At 44.2% G+C, this 23,567-nt stretch overlaps 1 protein-coding gene across 3 annotated transcripts in view; it reads right to left on the bottom strand.

Annotated features, from left to right (window-relative positions):
* SYK (spleen associated tyrosine kinase) overlaps positions 1 to 23,567 on the bottom strand; it is a 216,659-nt gene that overhangs the window by 98,117 nt on the left and 94,975 nt on the right. For all 3 annotated transcript variants that reach the window (XM_075340664.1, XM_075340656.1, XM_075340672.1), the window contains one exon: positions 4,862 to 5,314. In XM_075340664.1, the coding sequence (XP_075196779.1) occupies positions 4,862 to 5,263 (402 nt within the window). In that variant the 5' untranslated portion in view covers positions 5,264 to 5,314. The remainder of the gene's footprint in view (positions 1 to 4,861; positions 5,315 to 23,567) is intronic.

Here is a 23,567-nt window from a genome sequence, read left to right as displayed (position 1 = left end):
AAAAGAAAAAATCCATCAGAGAGATAGCAGACATGCTTGGAGTAGCAAAATCAACAGTCGGGTACATTCTGAGAAAAAAGGAATTGACTGGTGAGCTTGGGAACTCAAAAAGGCCTGGGCGTCCACGGATGACAACAGTGGTGGATGATCGCCGCATACCTTCTTTGGTGAAGAAGAACCCGTTCACAACATCAACTGAAGTCCAGAACACTCTCAGTGAAGTAGGTGTATCTGTCTCTAAGTCAACAGTAAAGAGAAGACTCCATGAAAGTAAATACAAAGGGTTCACATCTAGATGCAAACCATTCATCAATTCCAAAAATAGACAGGCCAGAGTTAAATTTGCTGAAAAACACCTCATGAAGCCAGCTCAGTTCTGTAAAAGTATTCTATGGACAGATGAGACCAAGATCAACCTGTACCAGAATGATGGGAAGAAAAAAGTTTGGAGAAGAAAGGGAACGGCACATGATCCAAGGCACACCACATCCTCTGTAAAACATGGTGGAGGCAACGTGATGGCATGGGCATGCATGGCTTTCAATGGCCCTGGGTCACTTGGGTTTATTGATGACATAACAGCAGACAAGAGTAGCCGGATGAATTCTGAAGTGTACCGGGATATACTTTCAGCCCAGATTCAGCCAAATGCCGCAAAGTTGATCGGACGGCGCTTCATAGTACAGATGGACAATGACCCCAAGCATACAGCCAAAGCTACCCAGGAGTTCATGAGTGCTAAAAAGTGGAACATTCTGCAATGGCCAAGTCAATCACCAGATCTTAACCCAATTGAGCATGCATTTCACTTGCTCAAATCCAGACTTAAGACGGAAAGACCCACAAACAAGCAAGACCTGAAGGCTGCGGCTGTAAAGGCCTGGCAAAGCATTAAAAAGGAGGAAACCCAGCGTTTGGTGATGTCCATGGGTTCCAGACTTAAGGCAGTGATTGCCTCCAAAGGATTTGCAACAAAATATTGAAAATAAAAATATTTTGTTTGGGTTTGGTTTTTTTTGTCCAATTACTTTTGACCTCCTAAAATGTGGAGTGTTTGTAAAGAAATGTGTACAATTCCTACAATTTCTATCAGATATTTTTGTTCAAACCTTCAAATTAAACGTTACAATCTGCACTTGAATTCTGTTGTAGAGATTTCATTTCAAATCCAATGTGGTGGCATGCAGAGCCCAACTCACGAAAATTGGGTCACTGTCCAAATATTTCTGGACCTAACTGTATATACCAGTATGGGTCTAGGATGGGGATCATATACAGTGAAGGAAATTATTTTTTGATCCCTTGCTGATTTTGTAAGTTTTCCCACAGACAAAGATATAAACAGTCTATAATTTTAAAGGGAATCTGTCACCTATAAGCTGCGGCCACCACCAGTGGGCTCTTATATACAGTATTCCAACATGCTGTATATAGGAGCCCAGGCCGCTGTGTACAACATACAAAACACTTTATAATGCTCACCTAAACCAGTCGCTGCAGTGGATGTGGCTCAGATGGGTGCCTTTGTCCTACAGTGCCGACGCCGCCTCGTTCGGCCATCTTTGTCACCACCTCTGTCGTCCTTCTGAAGCCGCGGTGCATTACGCGTCCAACATCATACACACTCGCCGGCTGTGACGCCTGCCTGGATCCACAGACTCAGATGGGCTGTAATGGGGAGGCTAGAGGGAACCCACTCACCAAGCAGGACCCCCAGAACCCTGAAACCCTTTAACCCCTATACAGGGATTTGGAATTACACAGGGCCTTGGTGATCACTACCTGTGGAAGGCTGCAGTGCGATGAGAGTAGTAGTCAGGCAGGGTCAAACTAGGAATTGCGGAACAGGGACAGAATCAGCAGGCAATGACGTAGTCAGCAAACGTAGCAGAGGTCAAATCCGGATCGAGCAGCAAGGTACACAAACAGTAGGCAGGTGGGTAGTCAGAAAACACGCAGAAGTCAGCACACAGGAATAACCAAACAGAATAGGACATAACAGGAGCCAGGAAAATCAGAACTATCTCTGGCAGTGGTCATGTGACAGGAGGGGGAATAAGAAGGGTGTGGTGTCTTCCCATTAGCTGTAGCTGAACGCTGGCAACTTCAGCTGGAAGACACATGCCACCCACAGTCAGCCAGCGGTACTGCAGATCCCAAGATAACCCAGCCCAGTGGATGATCGGAGCCTGCACCCACCGGTGCCGCTGGCATCGACTCCTCTCCCATCACCAGCACCATCCACTGCAGGAACACGGCGTCACCTGGCGATCGGAGCAGAAGTCACTGGAGCAGACTCCGGCGGTGACGTAACACCGGCATTGAGGTCCTGAGCAGGCACACTTTGAGGTACCCTGAGCAGGGCAGATCAAAGTATTGTAGTATGCATGCGCGGGACTGGCGAGTGTGTTTGACGTAGGACGCGTCATGCACCGTGGCTTCAGAAGAAGGACGAAGATGGCCGAAAGAGGCGAGGCCTGCAAAATGGAGGACAAAGACGACCATCTGAGCCACATCCACCGCAGTGACCGGTTTAGGTGAGTATTATAAAGTGTTTTTTTATGTTCTACACAGCGGTCTGGGCTCTTATATACAACATGTTAGAATGCTGTATATAAGAGCCCACTGGTGGTGGCTGTAGCTTATAGGGAAAAAACTGGTGACAAGTTCTCTTTAAGGGTAGGTTAATTTTTACAGTTAGAGATAGAATATGTGAAGTAAAATTCAGAAAATCACATTCTATAAATTACATTAATTTATTTGCATTTTACAGAGAAAAATAAGTATTTGATCCCCTACCAACTATTTAGAGTTCTGGCTCCTACAGACCGGTTAGACCAGTTAGACGCTCCTAATCAACTGATTACCTGCAATAAAGACAGCTGTTTTTAATTGTCACCTGTATAAAAGACTCCTGTCCACAGACTCAATTAATCAGTCAGACTAACCTCTACAACATGGCCAAGACAAAAGAGGTTTCGAAGGATGTTAGGGACAAGATCATAGACCTGCACAAGGCTGGAATGGGCTGCAAAACCATAAGCAAGACGCTGGGTGAGAAGAAAACAACTGTTGGTGCAATAGTAAGAAAATGGAAGAAATACAAAATGACTATCAATCAACATCGATCTGGGGCTCCATGCAAAATATCACCCCATGGGGTATCTAGGATCATGAGGAAGGTGAGAGATCAGTCTAAAACTACACGGGGGGAACTTGTTAATGATCTCAAGGCAGCTGGGACCACTGTCACTAAGAAAACCATTGGTAACATATTACGCTGTAAAGGATTAAAATCCTGCAGTCCAGCAAAGTCCTATTGCTCAAGAAGGCACAAGTGCAGGCCCGTCTGAAGTTTGCCAATGAACACCTGGATGATTCTGAGAGTGATTGGGAGAAGGTGCTGTGGTCAGATGAGACAGAAATTGAACCCTTTGGCCTTAACTTGCCTTGTTTGGAGGAAGAAAAATGCTGCCTATGGTCCAAAGAACACCATCCCCCCTGTCAAGCATAGAGGTGGAAACATTATGTTTTGGGGGTTTTCTTTGCTAAGGGCACAGCAAAACAATGACTCAAAACATACAGCCAAGGCAACAAAGGACTGGCTCAAAAAGAAGCACATTAGGGTTATGGAGTGGCCTAGCCAGTCTCATGGCCTTAATCACATAGAAAACGTATGGTGAGAGCTGAAACTCCGAGTTGCCAAGTAGCAGTCTCAAAATCTTAATGATTTAAAGATGATCTGCAAAGAGAGGTTGACCAAAAATCCTCCTGACATGTGTGCAAACCTCATCATCAACTACAAAAACGTCTGACTGCTGTGCTTGGCAAGGGTTTTGCCACCAAGTATTAAGTCTTGTTTGCCAGAGGAATCAAATACTTATTTCTCTCTGCAAAATGCAAATACATTTATATAATTTATACAATGTAATTTTCTGGATTTTATTTTGGATATTCTAGCTCTCACTGTTAAAATTAACCTACCCTTAAAATTATAGACAGTTCATGTCTTTATCAGTGGGAAAACTTACAAAATCAGCAAGGGATCAAATAATTATTTCCTTCACTGTATACCAGGATGGGGGACCTATATACCATGATTAGTCACATATTTACCAGGATTGGCCACTTACAATATATACCAGAATCAGAGATATGTATTCCATGATTGGCCACATATTTACCAGGATCTGACACAAATATACAAGGATGGGGGATATATATACCAAAATGGGGACATATGTGTACAGTACCAAGATGGGGAACATTTATACCAGTATGGAGTACATATACACCAGGATTGGGACATCAGTGCAGCATTGAAGGACATTACCCCCAATACAGTGTCACCAGCAGATTCCCCCATAGTAGTGTGGCATGACCCCATTTTTTGCTGAAATTATTTTTAGATTTTCCTCCTCTAAAACCAAGGTGCAACATATGGTCCAATGCATCTTATAGTCCAAAAAATACTTATTATGTATCGTGCTTTACTATGCTTAAGAATCCATTGGGGTTCGAAACAAGGTCATGTTTTCCCTGTCCTTTTAATATTTTTTAAATCACCATGGGATTTTATTAAATATAAAAAAGTGCAATTTTATCTAATTATTTCACTTCTGAAGCTGGATCTTTCATTACCTGTTTCTATTGCCATTTGTGAGACCTGCTCCACGGATCCATGCACCAAAATCACTGAATATTGCATTACCACCAAAAATTCATGAAAGTGAGCTAATCCTTTTTTCTCCTTTTCCAGGTGTGCTTTACAAGCATCAGTGAGATTTGGATTGGCCAATGCTAAATTCAACTTGTTGCACCATAAAAAGATAGCACCCAAGCATATGAAAGATGATCTTACCTGTAAGTTCCATGTTTGCTGTACATACTCTCTGATAAGATTTTCCTTGAGGTCTTCAAAGGGTCCAATTTTTGGTTCAACACCAGATGGACGATTGCAAGGCTTCTTCAACAAACAGACAAACCCACTGCTTTCATGAATATGATAGTTACAGAGTTCAGTTGGGGAATTATGAGAAATTCCACCAGCTATAGCATATGTTCCACTCAACTCTCTTTCAATAGTGTAGTGGTAATATTTTCGACCATGAGATACAGACAGGGCATAACCACCAAGATAACTTCTGCTTTGCCGCAACAAATACAGGCCATCACTGAAACCTGCTTGTTTAAGATAGTTCTCAGCTTCTTCACGAGTTATGTTCCCAAAAAAGTATGGCAACTGGTTTGTGCCATCCGCCATTTCCTTACGATTTAAGATTTGATATCCACAACAGAAATTCTAGCCTGGGACCTATAAAATCAGAAGTAGACATTTTAATCATTACCCTATTTGCATTCATATATTTCAATACAATCATTAAATTAACAACATTTCAATATGATCTGCATAGTCTGATTTGAGGATTCTAAATAATAAATTGGGGATCATACTTTCCTATCATCATACTGTAGTCATATTAGGCCAACATTTCAAAATAAGTAGAAACAACTGTGAAAGCTTGTCACCTACACTCTACTAATTATAAAAATTACAAAAACATGTTATTTTTGACAATTGATTTTTTGTAAAAACGAGGGGCTGCTGATAAGTCTATGGGTTTACCAAAGAAACGAGATAGGATGATGAAACTTTACATTTATTCCATATACTCTCCACTGATGTCAACACACTCCTTACATCGGTATTCCAACTTCTATAAGCCTATCAAAAAGAAGGATTTCGGTTGTGTCTCAAGATTCCTTTGGACAGCTTGCCACACCTTTTAGCCTTCAGAGCTGCCTTCAATTGGTCAAAAAGCTCAATGTAATAATTTGCATTGATGGTGGAACCCTTTTGAAGGTAGTCCATGCCCTCCTTATCCCAGAACACAGATGCCATCACCTTACTGGCTGATTTTTCCACCCTGAACTTCTTTGGATGAGGAGAACCACTGTGCCTCAACTCTTTTGACTGCTCCTTGTTTTCAAGTTCATACAAATAAATCCAGGTCTCATCCATAGTGACCAGTCGACCCAGGAAGTTCTCAGTCCGGAAATACTGACAAATGGATCAGGAAGTTTTCACTCACATGCTTCTCTGATCTGTTGTCAGACATTTGTGGACGCACTTTACAGATAGCGTCCTCATGTCCAAATGTTAATGGATAACACAAACATGTTCACGGGTAATCCCCATGATGTCTGCTATTGCTTTAGCTGAAATTTGTTGAGTCTCTAGTAAGAGGTTGTGCACAGCATCGACGATCTCCGGAACAACAACCACTCTCTGTTGTCGAGGACGTTCCTCATCATTGGTGCTGAAGGGGCCCGTTTTAAATTTGGCAATCCAGTTCTTTACTGTGGAATATGAAGGGCATTGATCCCCCAATGTCTGTGACATATGATCATGAATATTCTTTGCGGACTTGCAGAAACATACCTGAAATGGGACAGTTTTCATCCAAAACACATAAAAAACTCTATTGTATACAGCCAGGCTATCCGGTACAATCGGATATGTTCCAACAATATAAATAGAGACAATCACTTAAGGGTCTCAGAAAGACCTTTTTGAATCAAGGCTACCACCCAAGAACAATTGAAAACCAGATTACAAGAGCCACCAGAATATCAAGAAACCATCTCCTACATTAGAAAACTAAAGAAGAAAACAACCGAGTCCCTCTTGTAGTCACCTACAATCCACATCTGGAGGTGTTTAGAGGAGCTGCACGGAAACTACAACCATTACTGCAAAAAGATACCCGATTAAAATCTATTTTTCCAGACCCCCCACTTCTGTGTTTTAGACAGCCCCCAAATCTAAGAAGCATCATTGTCAGAAGCTCCCTGTCCTCTCCAACAACAACAGGAACATTTCCCTGCAACCAGAAAAAATGTAAGACCTGTCCATTTATATTGACAACGAACAAGATAAAGATTCCCAGATCACATCAGGACTACAAGATCCCAGGTACCTTCAGCTGCACCACAACTAATGTGGTGTACTTAATTATATGTACCAAATGTCCAACTGGGGGTCTGTATGTAGGGGAGACAGGACAACAGCTCAGGACAAGGATGAATTCTCACCGCCACACAATTAAGGAAAAAAGAATAGATCTACCTGTGGCCAAACATTTTTGTAACCCAGATCACAGCATCATGGACATGAAATTGCTAGTAATGAAAGGAAACTTCAAGTCCCAGAGAGACAGAAGACTATGGGAGTACAAACTTATGATGACCTTTGATACATTCAGAGCAGGAATGAATGTGTCACATGGATTCATGTCTTTTTACATCAGTTAAGAGATGTGCTCCTCTGACCATCCGAGCGCGTCACAGCCCTGGACCAGACCTCAATCAGAGGGCAAAAAAATTTCACACTGAACTGCAGCAAAATTTATGGCCACAACAGTTTGCTCCCCTGTCATAGTGCTAGTTCTGTTTCATATAACTTGGTTGTTTTGTTTTGTTTTGTTTTTTACTGCACTATTCTATGTCCTGTTGTGTATAAATATGTGACTCTTCAGATTTTGTGTTATACCATGCCTGATGAAGAGACCTGAGTAGTCTCGAAAGCTTGCAATTATTACTATCTTTTCAGTTAGCCATTAAAAGGTATCAACCACTGAGGACTTCAGTTCTTTTAAACAATTTTTTATCTCTACTGGCTAACATGGTACAAAGATATATTTTATTTGCAGAAACAAGAATTTTATCAGTCCTACTCCTCTACTCTCAGTTGCTGTGAATATTACATTAGACTCCGCCATTTTGATTTCCCACGTGCGTAGAACACTGTTGCCATAAGCAACAAACACAAAATTTTGAAAAAATGTATTAGACACATAAAGCTTTCTTGTGTTGTAACATTCATTACCATAGAAACAAAAAAAGATCACAAAGACTTATCAGCAGCCCCTCGTATAGTCATAATATAGCCATGTGCATAAGCCATGATGTTTTCTGGATGCAGCCTTAGATAATTTCTACCCACATTGCTCATACAACTTATCTTTACATTAAGGGCGGCTTTGCACGTTGCGACATTGCACGTGCGATGTCGATGGGGTCAAATCGAAAGTGACGCACATCCGGCGTCGCAGTCGATATCGCAACGTGCAAATCCTTTTTGATACGATGAACGAGCGCAAAAGCGTTGTTATCGTATCATCTCTGCAGCCTCCGACATTTCCATAATGCCGGTGCAGCGACAGGTGCGATGTTATTCCTCGCTCCTGCGGCAGCACACATCGCTGTGTGTAAAGCCGCAGGAGCGAGGAACTTCACCTTACCTGCCGCCGGCTGCAATGAGAAGGACGGAGGTGGGCGGGATGTTTACATCCTGCTCATCTCCGCCCCTCCACTTCAATTGGCCGCCTGCCGTGTGACGTCACTGTGACGCCGCACGACCCGCTTCCTTAGGAAGGAGGCGGGTCGCCGGCCAGAGGGACGTCGCACGGCAGGTATGTGCGTGTGAAACTGCCGTAGCGATAATAATCGCTACGGCAGCTTTAACTAGATATTGCACGTGCGACGTGGGCGGGACTATCGCTGCAGCATCGGTAACACATTGTTACCGATGTCGCAGCGTGCAAAGCCCGCCTAAGGCTCCATTTTTTTTCCACAATTAATAACAATTTTAAAAAAGTTACATGCAGATTTAGACTGCACATTAAAAAGAATATAGCATCACATTCCTTATTGGTGGGTGCAAACAAATCCTCTTAAGATGGTGACCAAAAATGTCTTCACGGATGTAAAATAAAACTAGAGACAGTACACCAAAGAATAAAGGTGACGTTAAGTGGGTTTATTCATTAAAGATCCTTGGTGAAGAAACTCTCTTCATTTCAGCTTCATTCCTTAGAGTGCTTCATGGTTTCAATACAATTAGTGTTTTACCAGCAGAAGATTATCAATAAAGGACAAGCTATGTTATACACCCTTGCCCAAACATGCACTGGTTAGCAGCTTTCTGTCACTATGCTGTAGGCCCCCTTCACACGTCTGTGAAAAAGACGTGTGTGTCTTACGTGCCGTTTTTTGGGTCCGTGTTCCGTTTTTTTTTTGTCCGTTTTTCTGGTACGTGTGACATCCGTGTGATTGTGTATGCTAGCCGTGTGCGCGTGTGGAATGTCCATGTGTGCATGAGATATGTAGGTGTAATGTCCGTGTGTTGTCTGTGTGAAATGTTGTGTGCTGTATGTGATGCACAATGACGTTGCTATATGCCCGCTGACAGCAGACAGACAGCATCGCACGATCAGAATGAACTCGGGTGAACTTCACCCGACTTCATTGTCATCCCGCGGCTCTGTCTGTGTCGCGTACTGATTAGTGGTCACCCATGAAGGATTCACCGGTGACCGCTAATCCCCTGAGTGACTGAAGTGAGCAGCGTGATTAGCACTGCTGTCACTCAGGTTACCCGTGGCTACCTGGATCCTCCACCCGAGACCGCAACTCACCTGTGACTTCATTGCTGTCACTTGGGAGACTTGCTGTTACAGTTGGAGGATCCAGTGGTGGCCGCGAGTGACCTGAGTGACATCATCGCTGATCGCGCTACTCACCTCAGTTGCTGCGTGGAGCTGACAGGAGCGGTGGTGTTCTACTGCAGCTCCTGTCACTTTAATGTAGCAGAGCTGAGAGCGTCGCAGGACCTCCGTGGATTACGCCGGAGCTGGAGGGGTTTTAGGGGCTTAATAAAGTGGTGAACGAGGGTGTTTTTTTTGTTTATTATTTCAAATAAAGGATTTTTTGTTGTGTGTGCTTATTTTCTTTAACTTACAGGTTAATCATGGAAGGTATCTCAGGGAGACGCCTGTCATGATTAATCTTGGACTTAGTGGCAGCTATGGACTGCTGCCATTAACTCCTTATTACCCCGATTGCCATCGCACCAGGGCAAATTGGGATGAGCCGGGTACAGTCCCAGGACTGTCGCATCTAATGGATGTGGCAATTTTGGGTGGCTGCTGGCTGATATTGTTAGGCTGAGGGGCTCCCCATAACGTGGAGCTCCCCATCCTGAGAATACCAGCCTTCAGCCGTTTGGCTTTACCCTGGCTGGTATCAAAATTGGGGGGGAACGCATGTCGTTTTTTTTAATTATTTTTTTTTTTTTTTTACTCGATATTGACACGACCACCGGCGGCTGTGATTGGTTGCAGTGAGACAGCTGTCACTCAGCGTGGGGGCGTGTCTCACTGCAACCAATCATAGGCGCCGGTGGGCGGGGAAAGGAGGGAATACGAGATTGAATAATGAGCAGCCGACATGTTCAAAATCGTAAAAGCCGCTGGAGTTTTTTTTAACAGCTGTGCAGTGCCACGCCGGTGATCGGGGAACGGTGAGTATGAGAGAAGGGGGAGACTGACCGACGGACTGAGAGAGGGACAGACAAGAGAGCGAGACCGACCGACAGACAGAGAAAGACCGACCGACGGACTGAGGGAGATTGACTAACATACACAGAAAAAAAAGATTGACCGACATCGCATCAAAAAAGCACAAAACGTACACGGAGCATACGGAGATGCATCCGTGTCACGTACGTGTACTCACGGACCCATAGACTTTCATTGGGTGCGTGTGTGAGTGTTCCGTGCAGAAAACGGACATGCATCCGTGTTTTACAGACAAACAAACGTATCACGCACACGGACACATGCACCTTATGGAAAAACGCACGTGTAACTCCATACATTGAATAACATTGGAGTACGTGTGTCCGTGTCTCCGGTACATACGGAAATGAACCTAACACATACCGGAGACACGGACGTGTGAAGGAGGCCGTACATTGTACACAGAAAACTGCTAATAAGTTGGCAGAGTTATACACAGCTCAACATCTGAGCTTTGCTAGATCAGCAATACAAAAAACCTATAAACCCTGACAGCCAGTAAGAGGGCCAGTATATGCAAAGGAATTGAAAAGATAGGGATAAAATACAGCCACAAAACAGCATATAAAAACAAACAAACAATACTTGACTATACTTAATGTAAAACTTTATTGAATCAAAGTGCATAAAAAAAAAATCTGTATGACAAATATGTGGTGGTAGTTGAAACATCAAAAAAGATCATGAATATGTTGGGCAGACATAACTTCGAATAGAGATGAGTGAACCTAAGGCTCAAGGCTTGGGGTTCAGGCTCAGAAAATGATCTGAAAATCACTCTAGTGAGTATCGCGCTGTGCTGGTGTCTGAGTGATTGTGCATTGTGCGCGCTGCAGTTAGTGTGTGATCGGCTCAAATTTGGATTACATTCAGCATTCTCAGATGTTCTGTTCATGTAGAATACAAAAAAAAAAGAAACAAACTCCACCCACCCACCTCCAGAAATGTTTTGCTTTTGGCCCGTAGCAAAACACTTTTGGAAGAGGGTGAGTGATTTTCATGTCATTTTCCAAGCCCGAACCCTGAGCCTCGAGCCTAAGGTTCGCTCTTCTTTAACTACGAAGTGTCTCGCCCATGCTTCACATATTGGCATAGCTGACAAGGACTGCTGTGAAAACAGCAAAAGTTGCAATATTTTCAAATTTTAACTTAAGGTGTTTTACTCCAGAATTCTGGCATGAACACCTTAATAAATCGGATCCATAGTTTTCTGAGTGTAAAAAATTGCGGCAAAAATGTTGCTGGTTTTCCTATGATCATAGCAAAAAAAATGCACCTTTGGCAGTTACTAAATAAGGGACATTAATGACATCAACTGTACAGTGTTAGGCAATCCCATGACCTGTGACAAATACTGCGTCAGAACCAAGTTGACAACAATGACTTTGTTTCCTTTTTTAAGGGCATTTTACAGACTCTATTCAACAATGCTATTTACTGCAGTAATCCATGAAAATAGGATCTTCCTTTCTATCCAATTGGTCTCTTTAGTATTATGAAATCTTAGCTAATTCCAACCACCAAAACCACTATGACTTCATTTACTGTTAGGCATTTAATGTTGACTTTTTTAGGAGAAAGAAAGTGAAAGCATCTCCCCCTGATGCAATCCTGCATTAATTATTTACCACACATTAGGAATAGGTTTATATTGTACCAGACTACAAAAATGTATTTTTAAAGAGCTTTTTGCTTATAAGTATCGATCTCTGGCCTAAGTGCTTCTAAAATTCCAAAATGAGAAAATGGATATTTGGAGGACAATTTATAGTAAAAGTTGAAAAATAAGATAATGCTTTTTCTCTCAAGATATTAGGGCTGATTTATAAAAGGTGTTTATGTCAGAATTCTGGAATACTAGACCATAAAGGGATGGTCCAAAGACCAAAGTAATATTCATTCTAAATCCCTATCTTTTTTAATGCCATAATCTAAACTATTTTCTAATATACTTGTATTAAAAATGCTTTATTCTTCCCTAACTATACTGTAAGGCTACATTCATACGACCGTTCCGTTTTTGCAAACCGCAAAAAAACTGTACTGTTTTTCCACGGATTCATTCTGGTGCCATCTGTGTGACAACCGCATCCGTTCTGTTCCCTATACGGTCTGTGTGCCATTCGTGTGACTTCCATTGTTTTGTGGATGGCAAAAAAAATGGAATGAGGGTTACATACAGTCCACGGTTTATGAACATATGCTCGTCCCCATATAAAGTCTATGACGAACAGAATCCGGTGCAAAGGGGTAGGAGCAAGTGCTACATACTCATCAATCACAGGGGTGGCTCACACTGCTCCCAGGGCAGCTCTTTCTCCTTCCCGAGCCAGCCACTCATTAGGCTCATACATATTCACTGCTTCCCTGGCTGGCTGCAACCAATCACAATCATCGTGGTGGGTGGGTCTATATCGTACAGTAGAATAAATAAATAAACAACTTGATCAAAAAACGGCATGCGTTCCCCCCCCAATTTTGATACCCAACCATGATAAAGCTTCATAGCTGGGGGCTGGTATTCTCAGGATGGCGAGACCCACGTTATTGGGAGTCCCCTAGCCTAAAAATATCAGCCAGCAGCTGCCCGGAATCCATTAGATGTGACAGTCCCGGATCTTTACCCAGCTTTTCCCGACTGCCCTGGTGCAGTGGCAATTGGGGTAATAAGGAGTTATTAGCAGCCTATAGCTGCCACTAAGTCCTAGATTAGTGATGGTAGGCATCTATGAGACACCCCCTCATCACTAATCTGTAAGTGAAAGTAAATAACCACAGACAACTAAAAAATGCTTTATGTAAAATAAAAGACAAAAAAGCACCCTCTTTCACCACTTTATTAACCCCAAAACACCCCTCCATGTCCGATGTAATCCACACAAGGTCCAACAACGCTTCCAGCACTGCTACATCTGAATCTCAAAGTGAGAGCCATAGAACATAACTGCCTGCTGTGAGGTTCAGGCCGCAAGTGAAGTGAGCCATGCGCTCAGCAGAGAGGTCACTCAGGTGATTTCTGGCCAGTGGTGGAGGACTCCAGCTGTGACCGCACATCACCTGAGCGATATCACTGCTAGTCACAGCCTGCGATACTTGATGTGAGAGCGAGGCGGACCATGGACGAGCGCTGATGTCATCAGTTCAGGTGATGAACTTAGCTAACCTTATGATGTCTCGGCGTTCGCCATAGATAGATAGGTGAGAAAGGCATATATAATGTTCCACTCCCCTTCATTTTGTAATCTTGCACCCTTTAGTGCCTTTTATGTGGCACTAAAGGGTGTTTAGCCTTGTACTTAGCCAAAAAATAAAAATAGTTAAAAAAACATGATGTGAGGTCCCCCCTATTTTTTGTAACCAGCTAGTGTAAAGCAGCCAGTGGCAGCCTACAGACCGCAGCTGGCAGCTTCAGGGCACCCCATACTGTTATTTTAAATTAAATAAGTAATTTAAAACAAAACACGTGGAGTCACCCCCAAATTGGATCACCAACTAAGGTAAAGCGGACAGCTGTGGTCTGGTATTCTTAGACTAGGGAGGTCCACAGTTATTGGACACTCCCCAGCCTAAAATTAGCAGGCCGCAGCCACCCCAGAAGTGGCAGATTTATTAGATATGCCAATCCTGGCACTTTGCAACGGCTCATGCAGTTGCCCTGGTGCGGGGTTGATACCAGCTGTATAATGTCACCTGGCGTCTATCAGATAACTGACATCACTAACACTGTCCGTAATAAAAAAAAAAAAAATAAACGACAAACAATTTTTATTTGAAAAAACACTCTCCAACACATTTCCTCTTTCACCAATTTATTGGAAAGAAAAAAACAAAACCAGGTCTGGTGTAATCCAATAAGGGATTCCCACGACAATCCATACCATGCTCACTATCCCAGTCAATGAAGAACAGAATGTTCCCCATTGGCTGGGAGTGCAGTGCAGTGACCTGAGCTAACATCGTGCAGGGCAGGGCATGACGAGCGCCGACGTCATGAGGTTAGCTAGGTACATTACCTGCGGTGATGAACTCCACTGAACTACACAAATGAAGTATCACGAGCTCCATGTGACATCACCACTAGTCACAGTCTTGGGTGGCTCACGAGACTTGATGTGAGAACGCGGCGGGCATGGAAGTCAGTGAGAAGCGTGGGTAATGAACTTTGATATCCTCCTGATGTCGGTGCTTGTGATCCCCGCATCTGCTCACACGGACTGCTGTGTGCGCAGATGTTGAAACACTGCAGTGCGTGCAGCCGCGTGGCTGGCGCGGTACCAGGACACAGACTGTAGGGGCACCTGACGGAAGTCACACGGAAGTGCTTCCGTGTGGCTTCCAGGAATTTTGCGGACCCATTGACTTGTATTGTGTCACGGTCCGCAATTACGGAGCAAAATAGGACATGTTCCACAATACCAGAACGTAGAAGAGAAGGCTGTGGAAAAAAAGCGCAAATAGGGTCTTACCCCAATATGTGCGGGGTGGGGAGGGGGGAGTAATGTTACTCACCAATTGTGGTTGTGAGAGTCACAACCACTATAATCGCATGTACAAATCGATCAACGGCTGCAGCCACCCAAACGGCAGATAACAAAAGAAAATGGAGAGAGGTGTTCAATTGCCGTGCCAAATGATCACTTGTTCAGAAGATCAGATCAATGTCTCTTTATTTTCATACAGGTCTACGTGTTTCAGGAGCAACTGCCCCCTTCCTCAGGACCGTCAGGTATAAGAATAACAGCATGTTATGACGGTCAAATCCGTCAGCGACGGGAACCTCCGGGGTTTCTCAGCAGCAAAGACCTGACTGAAGGCAACCGCTTAACCGTGAAGGGAAATACAGCTACCGCCACAGCTAGAGTTCCCAGGGCCAGAGCCTGCGGGCAAAAAGGGGGCTCCTCTGGCAAATACACCGCTGGGGAGCGGGTTACCGGTGGGAAGCCATCGGAGCCGAAAACACATCACAGGTGTAGGGAGAGGCAGTCACCGCCAACCTACCGGGAGTGACCACCGCAGCCGCCTGCGGGACCTGTCCATCCAGCCATTTGTTTTATCAGAGACTTCGTCTACTTTATTGGCTGAGTGAGTACCACCGTGCCGCCTGGCACTGCGCTGCCGCCCCCGCGACCCTGCACCTCGCTAAACCCTGCCATCCACCTTACAGTCCCCATCACCGGGCCCCGGGACCACCAAAATCCCCCTACTCACGGAGGGGAGAGAAACATCTCGGCTGCTCCCTGTCATCGCTCCCGGGATCCCCGTCCAGAGCAGCGGTGGTGCCCCCAACCTCACCACAAACCGTTGGTGGTGTCACGGACTGACTTCCCAAACCCAAAAATTATCCCCTTTCACTCACGGGCGAGGAGCGCCGCTCGAGTCCCCGGATCCGGACCACCGCTCGAGCCACCGAGCAGCAGCAGCAGCAGCGCCGGACCCGAGCGTGGTGAGCGCAGCTCCCCGCCGCCCGCGACAAACCCTTATTCTATTTCTTTTTTATCCCCATTTCCTTTTTGGTGATGCTTCATTTGAGAATGCAAGGGCATGCCGAGATATTCAACAAAGCGTTATCAGAGGAACGGGCAACGGTTGCGGTCACTGTCACAGCCTCTGCTCCCTCCCTAAAGCAAAGCATCATCAGTGATGCTTGTTTTAGTGCCTTGGCTAGCGCTTGCATGATGTGTACTGTGTGATGTGCACAATGACAGCGCCTGCTCTGTTGCCAGCTCAGATGGGCAGTAACGACCCAGCAACAGAGCAATGTCACAATACCTGGTGTGCAGTCACATCACTGGTCTTTGTACTCAGAGTATTCTGACACTGCTCTGTTGCCAAAACACTACTGCTGATCTGAGCAGATATCAGAGAGGGTGCTGTCACTGAGTCCCTGAAACAAACGTCACTGATGGTGTGACTTCTTTATTAGGCAGTGTACACCTCTTAATGAATCATACTCCAGCGAGCCCTTTTATTAACACTTTTGTGTATACCATCAATCATAATGAATCAGATCCTTCATCTTCTTGCTCAAAGCTGACATCTGACTTAGAAAATAGATCTTTTGCCTAGCATTAACACTCAGTGAGCTCTAGTTGGCTTAATCGTATGTTATTTATTTATGTAATTTTAGTAAATGATTACCTCACTTAGCATAGGCGCTCTGCTTACATCTACTAAACAAAACAGGACACTTTGCCATTCCCTGTCTACACTGTGTATAAATATAATGCTAAAATACTGTCCTATAAAGAGTTAAGGCTACTTTACACACTGCGATATCGGTCCCGATATCGCTAGTGTAGGTACCCGCCCCCATCTGTTGCGCGACACGGGCAAATCGCTGCCGGTGCCGCACAACAGCCGTCACACATACTTACCTGTCCGGCGACGTCGCTGTGACGGGCGAACCGCCTCCTTTCTAAGGGGTCGGTCCGTGCGGCGTCACAGCGACGTCACTGAAGCGTCACTGAACCGCCGCCCAATAGCAGCGGAGGGGCGGAGATGAGCGGGACGTAACATCCCGCCCACCTCCTTCCTTCCGCATAGCGGCCGGGAAGCAGGTAAGGAGAGCTTCCTCATTCCTGCGGCGTCACACGCAGCGATGTGTGCTGCCGCAGGAACGAGGAACAACTTCGTTACTGCTGCAGTAACGATTTTTAAGAATGGACCCCCATGTCGCCGATTAGCGATTTTGCACGTTTTTGCAACAATGCAAAATTGCTTATCGGTGTCACACGCAACGGCATCGCTAATGCGGCCGGATGTGCGTCACAAAATCCGTGACCCCAACGACTCCGCATTAGCGATGTCGCAGCGTGTAAAGCCCGCTTAAGGCTATGTGCGCACGTTGCGTACAGTCACTGGAGAAATTTCTGCAGCGATCTGAAGAGCACATGTGCGCTTTAAATCGCTGCAGAAATGTCCGTAGTGAAGCCGATTCCATGCGCTCTGCCTGCAGCTCCTCGCATAGACAGAGCAGGAGCTGCCGGCAAAGCGCACGTCACTTCTTTTTACGCAGCGCTTCGGCAGTAGCCGAAGCGCTGCGCTCTAAAACGCCACGTGCGCACGGCCCCTGCACAATCTCCAGATTGTGCAGGGGCCGTGCGCATGTGGCGTTTTAGAGCGCAGCGCTTCGGCTACTGCCGAAGCGCTGCGTTCTAAGAAGTAACATCTTCCGTGCGCTTTGCCGGCAGCTCCCGCTCTGTCTATGGCAGGAGCTGCAGGCAGAGCGCATGGAATCGGCTTTTTTTTTCACTACGGACATTTCTGCAGCGATTTAAAGCGCACGTGTGCTCTTCAGATCGCTGCAGAAATTTCTGCAGTGAATGTATGCAACGTGCGCACATAGCCTAAAGTGATTTATTAGCAAAAAAAAATCTATTGTTTTCAATTAAGTTTTTTCAGTTGAATTTTTTTGTAATTTTGACTTTCATTTCTGTTTTGATGAAAGTCCTGCAAAATAGCACTTTTGACTCTGTCCACCGATCATCATAATTAGACACTTCCTATTTTGTAGAGTTTACTTTTAGTAGTCATCTCATGACCATCTTTGGTAGAATTATGAGGAAATGTAACCAACACACACTATTCACAATATTGATATAGGTAAAGGAACACACTATTAACAATAGGTGAAGGAAACAAATCACCTCCTCCCCCTCCCTGCACATTAACCTCTGTAAAGTGTAAAGAGCATGTCTACAAAGCTCTGCCATAGAAGTCAATGATTCTCTCCAGAATTTTGTGGTTTATTGTTCAAGTGGCTCCTCAAAACATTACTGTATATGCAGTTAACAGCAGCTTAGGCAAAATGGCACCCCCATAATGGATGAGTTGACTAGGACTGTTTTTAAGATAGGTCATCAATATGAGATCCAACATCATCACTACAATCACATATCTTCTCCACAAGCCACCAGATGCAGACAATGCACAGAGCGAACACTGCAGCTTCATACATTGTTTAATGGTAATCAATACATAAGTGCTGGACAACTCTTTAATGTACAGAATATAAAAAACCATAAGGCTGCTTTCACACATCCTTTTTTTGTTGTCCGGCACAATCCGGCAAAAAAACTGATGCAACGGATCCGGCGAAAAAATGGATCCGTTGCATCAGTTTTTTCCATGTGTTCATTGCGTATTTGACGGATCCGTTGTGCTACTGAGCATGCGCAGTTCAAAAAAACGGATCCGTCGTGGGATTCCGTCATATGCCGGATGATGACGGATCTGGCGCCCATAGGCTTTCATTGTAACTCGACGCCATACGGTTTTTTGCCGGAGACAAAAAACGCTGCAAGCAGCGTTCCATCCGGCCGCCGGATCAGCTATGTACACCGGATCCGTCAAAAGCCGGATGCAACGCAAGGCCATGCGGCACAATCCGGCGCTAATACAAGTCTGTGGGAGAGAATGGATCCGGCGGCAACACACGCCGGATCCGTTCATTTCGTCTTTTACCGGATTGTGCCGCACGGCAAAAAAGGGATGTGTGAAAGCAGCCTAAGAATGAAGTCTATATATCAGTATCTGATTTTGATCACTAAAAATGTATAGGTAATATATTCCCTTTAAAAACATTTGACACCATACATTTCTATGCACACCATGGTGAAAAGTACGTGGACCACCTTATAATTTTGCAGGTGATGTTGTCAGATGCACTCATTGTCAACATTTTGATAAGATCAAGCTCACAGCTATGTAATCTCCCTAGACACGAAATAGGGTCAAAATCAGGAGCTCAATGAATAATCATGGCAGTGCCCATCTCTCACTATTACTGCTATTTGGTTTGCAAAATATCCTATCAACTATATCTCCCACAGTCAACTAATCTTGTTGATGTGCACATCCGGCTGAAGTAGGCGCTGAGGCTGATAGGCCTCCCTCCAGCACAGTCGTGATCTCACCCTCTGTGATTGTGATTCTTACTTCCCTGCTCACTAGTTCTCAAGAGGGTTTGGGTCAAGTGAGGAAGAGGCCATGTCATTATTTTTTCATTTTTAAGGTCTTTACTGGCCAGTAAATCAGTGGAATACTTTAATTTATGTGATACAGCAATATCCTGCATACAAATTAGGGTTTTCTTGAACTATGCCTAATTTTTACTGTATCACTGCTTGAAGATAGAGTCTTTTTCTATAAACTGGCAGTAGGTTTGGGAGTTGATTTTGGGCGCATCTTCAACCTGAAAAGGTCCAACTTTTTATCTTTAAGGATACCAGCCCATGGCAGTACACTACCTCCACCTTGCTGGCATCTGATTTGAAGTTGAGGTGTTTACCTGTTACAGATCCAGGGACGTTCCCATTCATCTGGTACGTCAAAAGTCACTCTCATCTCATCCGTCCAAAAAACTTTAAAGAATCTGTATAATGATTTTTCTTAAAGAAACTGAAGTTACAATTCAAGCGCAATAGGGTTTTATCTGATAAACAGGTAATTATAGTGAGAAAGTGATGATGCTCACCTTGTGGGGTTGTGTGACCACAACACTAGTTAAGATTTTTAAAGAGATGTCTCACCTGCTGCACCACCAACAGGCTGGAGGGTCCAACGTGGCAGTCAATTTAGTAGAGCAAGTGTATGACCAGGTAGGTTGAAACCCCGACCATCACATAATAAGGCACAAGTTGAACGTTAAGACCGGGTCAAGAAATAACTTAATATTGTGGAGAAAGTGGGTGATCTGCGTTGCTGGTTTCATATCCACAGTGAAAAGTCCAATATCCGATATCAAGGTTTCTATGTGGATTTATTCTTAATATGTTTCGAAGTTAACAAACATCTTCTTCAGGAGAACACTATAGTACCTCAATGCATTTCGAAGTTAACAAAGTTAACTATTTGGTTCTCCTGAAGAAAAAGTTTGTTAACTTTGAAACTCATTGAGATTAAAACTGCATAGTAACCTAGATATCGCATAATGTACATTTTTACTGTGGATACGAATAGGGATGTGTGAGCGTGCTCGGCATTGCTCAGTACTGTATCAAGTATCTTGGTATTCAAGTGCCATGCTTTTTTCCCCACCTCAAATGTTTTGATGTTCATTTTCAGCCACACCAGCATTTTCTCCACTATATTGAGATATTTCTCGACCTGGTCTTGACTTTTCAACTTGTTTCTTATTCAGTGATGGTCGGGTTTCAGCCTGCCTTTTTCCCCCATGTGTCTTAGCACTGAATGTATTATATTTGTGGGCCCTTAAGGGATGTTGGCAGGGGCGTAACTAGAGTTTGATGGGCCCCGGTGCAAAGTTCAGACCTGGGCCCCCCCTCCACGTACATCGACATTTAGGGTACAGGATAATGACACTGACACTCGGGGTACAGGATAGTGATGCTAACACTTGGCTCTTACCCACAGTACCCAGATTTCCCATGATCTGAAATCCCTCTATCAGCACCCAGCTTTCCTATTTTCTGATATCCATCTTGTCCTCGGCACACTGCTTCCCCATGCTCTGCTATACATCTTTCCCTCAGCACCCAGCTTTCCCATATCAGAGCATGGGAAAGCTGGGTGCTGAGACATGATGTATAGCAGAGCATGGAAAAGCTGGGTGCTGAGAGAAGATGTATAGCAGAGCATGGGAAAGCTGGGTGCTGAGGGAAAAGAGCCTTTTGCCCTCAGCACAAAATGTTCCCATCCCCTGCTTGTATCTTTGTCCCCCCTTGTATATAGTTCTCCAAATACAATAATGGCACCCACATAGCGTTACAAATAGTATAAAGGGTCCCACATAACCCTTCATATATTAGAATACACTTCCATAGTCCTCCATGTATTATAATGCATTTCCCATAGTTCTCCATGCATTATAATTCACCCCATAGTACTCAATATATAATACTGCACCACATAGTCCTCCATATATTATAATGCACCCCCATAATCCTCCATGTATAAAGTAGCCCTTCAATTATTATCTTGAATTTCTCATAGTTCTCTATGTATTATATTTCACCCCATAGTTCTCCATGTATTATACTGCACCACATAGGCCTCCATATATTATAATGCAGCCCTATAGTCCTCCTTGTATAAAGTAGCCCTCCAATTATTATATTGAATTTCTCATAGTTCTCCATATATTATAATTCACCCCATAGTTCTCCATATATTACACTGCACCACATAGTCCCCAGTATTTTATAATGCACCCCCATAGTCCATGTATAAGGTAGCCTCCATAGTCCTCCATATATTATAATGTAGCCCCCATAGTCCTATATGTATTATAACGCAACCCCATAAAACTTCATATTGCATTATGCAGCCCCATACTCCTCCATGCATAAGGCACCCCTATATTCCATGTATAAGGTGTCCTTCATTTTGTATTATGCAGCCCTCCCAGACCTCTATATATAATAATGCAGCCAGCCTCTCCAGGCCTCCATGTATAATAATGCAGCCAGCCTCCTCATGCCTCCATGTATAATGTAGCAGCCAGCTTCTCCAGGCCTCCATGTATAACAATGCACCCAGCCTCCTCAGGCCTCCATGTATAATATAGCACCCAGTCTCTCCAGACCACCTCCATGTATAACAATGCAGCCAGCCTCCTCATGCCTCCATGTATAATATAGCAGACAGCCTCTCCAGGCCTCCATGTATAACAATGCACCCAGCCTCCTCAGGTCTCCATGTATAATGCAGTATCTCCAGGCCTTCATGTATAATGCAGTATCTCCAGGCCTCCATGTATAATAATGCAGCCACCCCAGACCTCCATATATAATGCAGCCTCCCCAGACCTCCATGTATAAAGCAGCCTCTACAGGCCTCCATGTATAAAGCAGCCTCTCCAGGCCTCCATATATAATGCAGCTTCCTCAGACCTCCATGTATAAAGCAGCCTCTCCAGGCCTCCATATATAATGCAGCCTCCTCAGACCTCCATGTATAAAGCAGCCTCTCCAGGCCTCCATGTATAATAATGCAACTACCCCAGACCTCCACATATAATGCAGCCTCCTCAGACCTCCATGTATAAAGCAGCCTCTCCAGGCTTCCATGTACAATAATGCAGCTTCCCCAGAACTGCCTTCCCAAGCCTCTGGCCACCGTTTACTCACTTATATTAAAAAAAAACCCAAGTACTCACCTTCTCTCTTCCTTCCACCGCTGCTGTCCTCCCCGCTGCTCGTTCTCCCGGTGCTGTGGTCGACGTTCTCCTGTCCTGCACTCTGTGCACTCAGCACAGCAGTCGCTCGGGAGTGACGTCATCGCACAGGGGGAGAATGGTGATGCATAGCGCGGTAATTAGTTGGTTAGTTAGTAAGATTGTTGCTAGTGGACATAACCATGTTTACCTAAGCTAATGTAACGCTCTGTACATGAGGCAAGCAACATATTTAATCATAAGAATTATACTACATTTCTAATTGGACAAGAATATGGAAACACAGACAAAACCGCTCACCAATGCAAGAATAAGCCTGTATAAGTCCTCCAAGTAAGTCCTATAGTCCAGCACGGTTCACAGCAGCCAGCCGAATAAATATAGGGAACAAAGCAATGAAAAGGATCCGGCTGGACTCCGAGGAATAAATAAAAAACTTTTCTTTATTTCATCTTTATTAAAAAAATATACCACACTACGCAGTTGACCAGAAGAAGGCGTCCTGCCGAAACGCGTAGTGTGGTATACAACTGCCATCTATCAGTGTGTACAAGCCGGTGTCATTACTTTCATTATGGATATTTTTTTAATCAAGATGAAATAAAGAAAAAAAAATATTTATTGCTCAGTGTCCAGCTGGATCTTTTTCATTGCTTTATTTCTAATTGGAGGTATTTTCTAGTATAATATTATTCCATATTGGAATAGGATCTTGGAGATGGGAGTATCCCTTTAAGCCACACCTTCCCCATTGCACAAATACACATCACCTGATGTGCTTCATCCAATAAGCATTCAAGTTATGCAGCTTGGAGTTGGAAAATCTGCATAAAAATGATGATAGGTTCACAATAGTCACTTAGATATTAATTAAACCCAAATTCTCACAGTCTAAAATCTTATGGAATCCTTCCAACAAAGTGGGGGCTGAGCTAGAAAAGAGGGTCCGATCTCACAATAATGTTCATATTTCATTAAAACAATGTCCCACAAACTCATACAGGTGTGAT

Source organism: Anomaloglossus baeobatrachus, chromosome 1 (assembly GCF_048569485.1).
Source record: "Anomaloglossus baeobatrachus isolate aAnoBae1 chromosome 1, aAnoBae1.hap1, whole genome shotgun sequence".
Taxonomy (NCBI): domain Eukaryota; kingdom Metazoa; phylum Chordata; class Amphibia; order Anura; family Aromobatidae; genus Anomaloglossus; species Anomaloglossus baeobatrachus.
The sequence above is the reverse complement of the archived record's forward strand: the minus strand, read 5'-3'. Positions and strand labels throughout refer to the sequence as shown.